Source organism: Salvelinus sp. IW2-2015, linkage group LG4p (genome assembly GCF_002910315.2).
Source record: "Salvelinus sp. IW2-2015 linkage group LG4p, ASM291031v2, whole genome shotgun sequence".
NCBI lineage: Eukaryota > Metazoa > Chordata > Actinopteri > Salmoniformes > Salmonidae > Salvelinus > Salvelinus sp. IW2-2015.
In genome coordinates this window covers 6076286-6085060 of record NC_036841.1, presented here as the reverse complement: position 1 = coordinate 6085060, position 8775 = coordinate 6076286, and the positions used below count along the sequence as shown (strand labels likewise).

Below are 8775 nucleotides of genomic sequence, written 5' to 3'. Positions count from 1 at the left end.
ATACAGTAGAGATGGAGTAAGAGAGGTGGAGAAATAGAGGTGGAGATACAGTAAAGATGGAGAAAGAGAGGTGGAGAAATAGAGGTGGAGATACAGTAGAGATGGAGTAAGAGAGGTGGAGAAAGAGAGGTGGAGAAATAGAGGTGGAGATACAGTAGAGATGGAGTAAGAGAGGTGGAGAAAGAGAGGTGGAGAAATAGAGGTGGGGATACAGTGGAGATGTGAAAGAGAGACGCAACGGTCTCCTCTGATAGAAAGATGAGAGGGTGTAAATACACTCTTCTATTACACTCCTCTCTCTCTCTCTCTCCCTCTCTCCATCTGATGGAGGGACAGAATCCTAACTCAGATGTAATACTGTATGGTGTATGTAGACATTGTCTCAATAGCTAACTGCATGGGTGGCCCTATGCGTTCTTGTCCATCTAGTTAAAAGGGTCTTAGTTGAATCCAAAGTGTTTCAGAGCAGCTCTGGTGCTGTGGGAGTTTTCTTTGACGTCTTTGAAAATGTGTTTGAGAAGTGTTCAGCCCCCATATACTATCTCTGTAATGGTATGTGTGTCCGTATGTGTGTGTGTGTGTGTGTGTGAATGTGTGTGTGTATATCTGTGTGTGTGTGTGTGTGTGTGTATGTGTGTGTGTGTGCATGTGTGCGTGTGTGTGTCAGACCTACTGTATTCTGTTCTGTTACATGTTTTAAAACTAGCTAAATCATATATGTACCCTTGATAATGCAGTGTATTTTGATAAAGTTGTATGCATTTCAGGACTGTGTATATCTTCCGGTTACATTTCACGTTCTATTTTTGGCCCTCTGCAAACAAGAGTAATAGTCACACTAAAATATATTTTTTCAAGATAAATGGTTCAGTTTAAATAGCCTAATATCATAATTCAAGATATTGTATCCTTTGTTAGGAAGAGTTTTGCCTGTGAGGGCCACAGCCCCGGTCTCACTTGTGCACCCTTGAGGTTGGCCTAATTATGATATGCCAATATTGTTACTGTTTTTAACATGCTGCTAAATACTTGTTCGCAAGTGCCCAATTATCTATGTAATTCGAGTGAAGTTATTTTCCTTCAGTTTGAGCATTTATTTTTAATGTTTTGTCTTTGTGTGTTGCTTCTTGGAGCTCCCTCGCTCCCCACCCACATATGTTCACACTCCCCTTCAGAGCATACCGGACACTGCACCAGCAACCTTTCAGTTACTGTGCCAAGGCTCCCACTAGGTTACCTGCCGCACCGGGGAAATACATTTTTGCTCCTAGTTTGTTTGTTTTTGTAAGTCATTTTGCCTATCTTCCCAACATGTTTATTTATTCTACCATCACTACCGTTATTTAGAAAAATATATTTTTGCACCTTATCCTTTTCCTACTGACTGCCTGCCTGCCCTTAGGACTGGTGAGACCATGTAACCTTTTCACAGTTTCACATAATAAGATGCCGTCAATAGGCTACAGATGTATCACTGTACACACAAATCAGAAAAATACAGTAGCCTATACAGATGAAAGACAGTACCTGCCTATTGACTCGTTTGCTATAGTGATCAACAGACATGTAAATCAGATGATTAACATATCACGAAGCGAGTGTATAAGTAAACAGACTGCAAACAGAGGAATCACAGGAGGGCTAGGAGATGTGGTGAGGAGCATCTAGTTTAGTGGATCAGCAGTGATTTAAATAAAGTGATGAGCAGAGTAAAGCATTCTCTTTCAAACCTAAGGGACCCCCTGTCTGTTTTATCATACCTCTGTTCACCTGTTCAAGTCTCAATGGCACCATATTCTCTATATAGTGCACTCATTTTGATAAGGGCTTATAGGGTTGTGTGCACTAAATATGGAATAGGGTGCCATTTTGGGACGCAACCAAGATCAACACAGAGAGGGAAGAGATGCTGTGAGAATATATAGTAAGAATTATGGTTCAAATATCCAAAGTGCAAGTGTATGGGGAAAATGTGTAAATTGCCCAGAGTAGCGTATCTCATTGCAGTTCTGAGAGAACCAGTTAATTAGAGTAGACCAACACATTCAGAGAGAGAAGTGAAAAGGGAATTATGTGCAGAAGAGAGAGACACTGTGCTGAAGCAAGAGATGTGAGGAGGAAGAATATGTAATTCACCAACATTAAATGGTTCAAATATACAGTGTGTCATAGCATGGAGAAACATTTCTAAATTGCACATGTAGATTTTGTCCTTGTAGCTTTTAGTTAGGGTTGAATGTTAATGTTTTCCACCGAGCCCTAACCAGGGGTTGGGCCATTATATAAAAGAAGGGGGCGGGATTAGAAGTGATGCAAGTAATGTTATTTAATAGACTCAAATCTGCTAATTTCATAGCTGATCTATTCCATGAAAAATAAAATAGGGTTGAAGTAATCCTTATAGGAATGAGTATGTGCCTGGGAGGGGATGGGATAGTGTAAAGCACAGGAAAACAAGAAGAGGGCATATAGTAGAGACTGTTCTATATCGACATGTCTGGTCTAAGGCCGTTCTCAAGACCAATGTGATTGTAAAGCAGGTAGCCTATTGGTATGTAGGTGATAACACAAGGACAGTGTGTTGTGCTGTATGCAGGTGAACCCCTCCACCAAGTGACTATAGCAAACACTCAAGAAAAGGGTGCAATTTGGGAAGCACTCTTCTACCTGTTTCTCCCCGCTGGGCTTCTTGTGGTTGAGCAGCAATTCCACGGCCCCCACCACCTCTTTACGGATGGCGTGTAGCAGAGCGTCACCGATGTACACGTTATAGCTGAGCAACAGCTCTATAATCTCCAGGTTCTCATTCTCAATAGCGATCAGCAGAGCTGTGCGGCCCAACGGGTCTATACAGTTAATGTTGATCCGGAAGTAGATCTCTGCCTCCTACAGGCGGGAGAGGGAATGACAACGGATGTTTACTTAGTTATATGGTATCATGATAGCAAATTGTATCATGTTTATTGATGTTGTACTTGAACTGAGACTTATTTATCCCTCCCTCCCTCCCTCCCACCCTTCCCTCTTCCTCTCTCTACCTCCATTCCTTCCTCCCTTCCATCTCTCTCCATTCCCACTCCTCCCTCTCCTTCCTTCTTCCCTACTTCCAGAGCCCGTTTGACTGAGGTGCAAAGTCTCCTTTCTCATCCATCCCCTCCCTTCCTTCCTCCCTCCTCCTTTCCTTTCCTCTCCTCCCTCCATCCCTACCTCTAGAGCCTGTTTGACTGAGGCGTAGTCTCCTTTCTCCACTGCTCCCAGGTAGTTCTTCTCCAGGCCAGACAGTTCAGACTCGGCCCTGACAATCCGCAGAGGGATCCGGTCCCTATAGGAGGAGTTGTCTGTCCTCCGGTAGTACAGTTGAGACATCGCTGCTACTGCTAGGCAATCTCACTCACCTAGACAGGTTAGATTAGATAACATTGATTACTCTTATCTACATTTTGGGGAGGCAGTGGACAGAGACAGGGACACAGATCAGTAATGGTTGGGTGAATGGTTTGGTTGCTAGTAGGAAAACTACTTAATGCAGACTGGACTCACTGGACAGACGTTTGGTATTTTATTTACATCTTTGCACCTCCAATAAGTATAATATGTTTTTTTGTGTGTCAACATTTGTATTTATGTTGTCATTTTTTCGTTGGTGGGGGGGGGTTCAATATACAAATTCAAATAACTTAACTTGCATATTCAGTTCATATTGTATTTAATTGTGGGCTGCCACTCCAAAATGAAAATGTAACATTTAAAAAAGTACATAAATACAAAGTATTGATCATTATGATCATATTAAATAGTTTAAAAAGTAATAATACATTTAGTATGTAGAGGAATAGAAACAAAAAGAAGTGAGCCTCCACCCCCAACCACCCATTCCATTCCCCCAACCCCACCCAACCAACATGTCTCCATGTCTTTTACGTAAATCATCAGTGTCATTATTCTCCTAACCATCCAGGCTGTATCACATCCGGCAGTGATTGGGAGTACCATAAGGCAGCACACAATTGGCCCAGAGTCTTGGCCCAGAGGTTTGGCCGGCGTTGTAAATAAGAATTTGTTCTTAACTGACTTGCCTAGTTAAATAAAGGTAAAACACTTTATTTTTATAACCACCAATGTAAATTCTCCCTGTAATTATCCTTTGTTATTAGCAGGCACAAAGCAACCTGGTCTCAGAGAAAGACGTATAATACTAAACTCAGCATGAAAAGAAACATCCTCTCACTGTCAACTGCGTTTATTTTCAGCAAACTTAACACGTGTAAATATTTGTATGAACATAACAAGATTCAACAACTGAGATATAAACTGAACAAGTTCCACAGACATGTGACTAACAGAAATTGAATAATATGTCCCTGAACAAAGGGGGGGTTGAAATAAAAAGTAACAGTCAGTATCTGGTGTGGCCACCAGCTGCATTAAGTACTGCAGTGCATCTCCTCCTCATYGACTGCACCAGATTTGCCAGTTCTTGCTGTGAGATGTTACCCCACTCTTCCACCAAGGCACTTGCAAGTTCCTGGACATTTCTGGGGGGAATGGCCCTAGCCCTCACCCTCCGATCCAATAAGTCCCAGACGTGCTCAATGGGATTGAGATCCGGGCTCTTCTCTGGCCATGGCAGAACACTGACATTCCTGTCTTGCAGGAAATCACGCACAGAACGAGCAGTATGGCTGGTGGCAATGTCATGCTGGAGGGTCATGTCAGGATGAGCCTGCAGGAAGGGTACCACATGAGGGAGGAGGATGTCTTCCTTGTAACATACAGCATTGAGATTGCCTGCAATTACAACAAGCTTAGTCCGATGATGCTGTGACACACCACCCAGACCATGACGGACGCTTCACCTCCAAATCGATCCCGATCCAGAGTACAGGCCTCGGTATAACGCTCATTCCTTCGTCGATAAACGCGAATCCATCCATCACCCGTGGTGAGACAAAACCTCTACTCGTCAGTGAAGAGCACTTTTTGCCAGTCCTGTCTGGTCCAGCGACGGTGGGTTTGTGCCCATAGGCGACATTGTTGTGATGTCTGGTGAGGACCTGCCTTACAATAGGCCTACAAGCCCTCAGTCCAGCCTCTCTCAGCCTACTGCAGACAGTCTGAGCACTGATGGAGGGATTGTGCGTTCCTGGTGTAACTCGGGCAGTTGTTGTTGCCATCCTGTACCTGTCCCGCAGGTGTGATGTTCAGATGTACCGATCCTGTGCAGGTGTTGTTACACATGGTCTGCCACTGCGAGGACGATCAGCTGTCCGTCCTGTCTCCCTGTAGCGCCGTCTTAAATGTCTCACAGTACGGACATTGCAATTTATTGCCCTGGCCACATCTGCAGTCCTCATGCCTCCATGCAGCATGCCTAAGGCACGTTCATGCAGACGAGCAGGTACCCTGGATATATTTATTTTGGTGTTTTTCAGAGTCAGTAGAAAGGCCTCTTTAGTGTCCTAAGTTTTCATAACTGTGACCTTAAATGCCTACCATCTGTAAGCTGTTAGTGTCTTAACGGCTGTTCCACAGGTGCATGTTCATTAATTGTTTAAGGTTCATTGAACAAGCATGGGAAACAGTGTTTAAACCCTTTACAATGAAGATCTGTGAAGTTATTTGGATTTTTAAGAATCATCTTTGAAAGACAGGGTCCTGAAAAAGGGACGTTTCTTTTTTTGCTGAGTTTATATGTCCTCCAAATATGATAACTTAAGTCATCCTATGTGTACATACTATACGTCCTGTAATTCATAGGATATTGTATGACTGCTATTCCATTCATTATGTAATGTGTAATACTAAATAGAGTGGGGCCGATTTACATAATACATCTTACTAATTGCCCTGAGGCCAGGTTGACTTATTCTGACGTTCATGGCAGTAAAGCAAAAATCCAGCAGAATCTAAATCGACAAAAATCCAGAGTCTAACAACAAAGTCAGCAAAGCAATTATATACATTTGATGGATAATTCAATTATCTATTAGTTTATTATCAAATTAATATGATATCAACTGCTGGTAATAACTGAATTTGGCTAAAGCCATTAATTTCCTCAAACGTTCAATGTGGTGGTTCGCAGGGCATCCCATCGATGCCAATATACTATACAAATGCATTATACACGCAAGCAAAAACACAGCTGAACTTACCCTCTCAGTCCTGTACGTTTTGACTATGACATTTGATTGTCAAAAAATGAAACACCTCTCTTCCATTACTTGAAACACATAGGCCTACAACAGCAGGTCTTCTGTGGGTTGCAGAACAGACATAGGACGAAGAAAAACTATTCCACCTTGTTCCTTTGTGTATTCCAGTTGACAGAAGTAGCCTATACTGAATAAGGAGCCTAAAGTAACAACGTTATAATTAGAGCAAGCTAATAGTGTCTTCCTCTCTGGTCGCGATCAAAGATATTTGCAAAATAAATTATATTACAGAATTGTCAACATAATTCCATTAGAATTACCGGGACTCGTAAGCATTCCATRCAGTAGAAGGTGTGATCTTGGATGTTTTAAAGTGTAAGAAATCCACCCTCGTTCAAAAAATTCGCAAACACGCAATCAAGCCCATTTGAGGAGACGCACAGATCCTCTTCGCTGCCTCCAGCTTCGCGCGCTCTTCGGTCGATAGACTACAGGAGCATCTCGTGACTCAGTAGGAGTGTATGTTCGCAAAAGAAAAGCATGCAGGGGTAACACAGACGCGCAATCCACTATCATCCTTTGAGATGTGTGTCCATGTGAATTGATTGATTGGTAAAAATTTTTTTTTAATAATTACAAGTAAAAGCTTGCAGGGAATATCCAAACCACTGCAAATTTAACTCAGTGGCCCTTTTCTAATTTAAGCAACACCTTTTCCAATAATGTAGTGGAGAAAAACATGAGGTTGAACTATTTCATGAGGTGTAACAGGTGGCATTGAATTTGTCATGTGATGTTGATGCAGCTGATGAAGTGAACAACCTTATTATGCTCCTCCAGACACTTCAGTAACTTCATTAGGCTCCGTCTGAATAAAGCAGAACTAAGAGAATTGTGATAGCTTTCAATTTGGAGCCTCTGGATAGGGTTAGGAAGACTGAACAGAGGGGGTGGCAAAGGCAGGACTATAGAACGTTCCTGAGGGAACTTAATYTTGTAAATAATATTGTAAATTCCAATGTCAGCCAGGTGATGTTCATCCTGAAGCAAACAGAGAGACAGACAATAACCTCAGTGCAGGAGGACAGGGGCTGAACATAGTAGTACATTTACTATGGCTCTGACAGTTTAACACATGTTCGTGCTGAACAGTTGTCTTTATCACATTAGAGGAGAACTGAAGAGGCGTAGTTGACTCTAATTGAATTAATATTAATAATCTGATTGAGTTACATTCAATTAGTTTAGTTAGGAGGACTGAGAAACGGAAGAAATTGCGTTAGGACTAATGCACTTCCTGATGTTGGAACATTTAGTTGGGGACATGCAACATTTATGTTCTGTGCAGTGTGTCCTAAAATKTTCAGAATTATTTGTCAATTGTTATCATCCTTAGAGGATTTACAATCAGCATGTACTGTAGATGTGCTCACAGTCTTAGTGAACATCTAAGAGCAACTCATCAAGTCCCAACAAGATACAACTGGAGAAGCTTTTCTATAGAAACAACTTACATAAGATGAAACACTGTACAACCAATCCTTACAATAATTAAGAGGTTACTTTGTTTTACAAGCTCATGTAAACATATGYCAACATCAGGTTTTGTTCTCCTCACTATCAGCATGGACAGTGAGACAGAGCAGAGGCACGAGTTGTGAATATTTCCCATCAGCCCGGCAGCAGGGCCATGATTCTGCAGACTGCACATCTTCAAAAAATAAGGACAGTCAGGAGGACAGGACAGAGCACACCCAGAGTTGTCGAAAATGTCCCAACGTCAAAACGATGCTTCACTTCTTTAAACAAGCTGACAGTTAAGAGAGGATACGAGAGGACAGGATAGGGAAGTTGATGTGGCACATGCTCCATCTCTTAGACTGATTCTTTTATAAATTCCTCTCCCACAGCCCTGTCAGAGGCAGGAGACAGAGTGAGGAGGTCCTCTCCCACAGCCCTGTCAGAGGCAGGAGACAGAGTGAGGAGGTCCTCTCCCACAGCCCTTTCAGAGGCAGTAGGAGACAGAACGAAGAGTTGAAGGATCCTTTTCCTTTGTTAGTAACGGTCAGGAACACCGACTGGGTATGACGGATTGGTTTACGTTAAGGTTGTGTTCTGAAGCTTGATATGGATACTAATGCGTGACAGACATTATTTGTGTGCTGTCTCTTACCCATCTCTCTCTCTCTCTCTCTCTCCAATCTTCATCAACCATATGACAGTCATCTCCCTTTACCAGCCTGTTGACGTCCTGTCATGTGTTCCTACAGTAGAAATATCTCAGTGGCCATTGCTGTATACTGTATACTTCCAGTACCATAATCATACAATTTAACTGGTATACTCATGGGAACATTCACTATGTCTGATCATCTTGTATTCCTATTCTATGATTATAATACATGGTGATGTGCTGGTATATTTAGCCTGGGCACCAGTTTGTTTGTCCTATCATGCCACTCCTTGCCACACCGTGTCATGTTTGGCATGGCAAGAAGTTCACATAAATCAAACTTTATTTGTCACATGCGCRGAATACAACAACTGTAGACCTTACCGTGAAATGCTTACTGACAAGCCCTTAACCAACAYTGCAGTTACAGTTACAATGATGGGTTGG

The 8775-nt window shown here is 42.3% G+C and overlaps 1 protein-coding gene across 1 annotated transcript in view; it reads right to left on the bottom strand.

Annotated features, from left to right (window-relative positions):
* The window catches only part of trpc4b (transient receptor potential cation channel, subfamily C, member 4b), a 58707-nt gene extending 52083 nt beyond the window's left edge, over positions 1 to 6624 (bottom strand). The window contains exons 1-2 of the mRNA XM_070437548.1: positions 6156 to 6624; positions 3208 to 3395 (exon numbers count right to left, since the gene is read on the bottom strand). Coding sequence (XP_070293649.1) covers positions 3208 to 3366 — 159 coding nt within the window. The 5' untranslated portion in view covers positions 3367 to 3395; positions 6156 to 6624. The remainder of the gene's footprint in view (positions 1 to 3207; positions 3396 to 6155) is intronic.
* Between the last annotated feature and the right edge of the window lie 2151 nt (positions 6625 to 8775).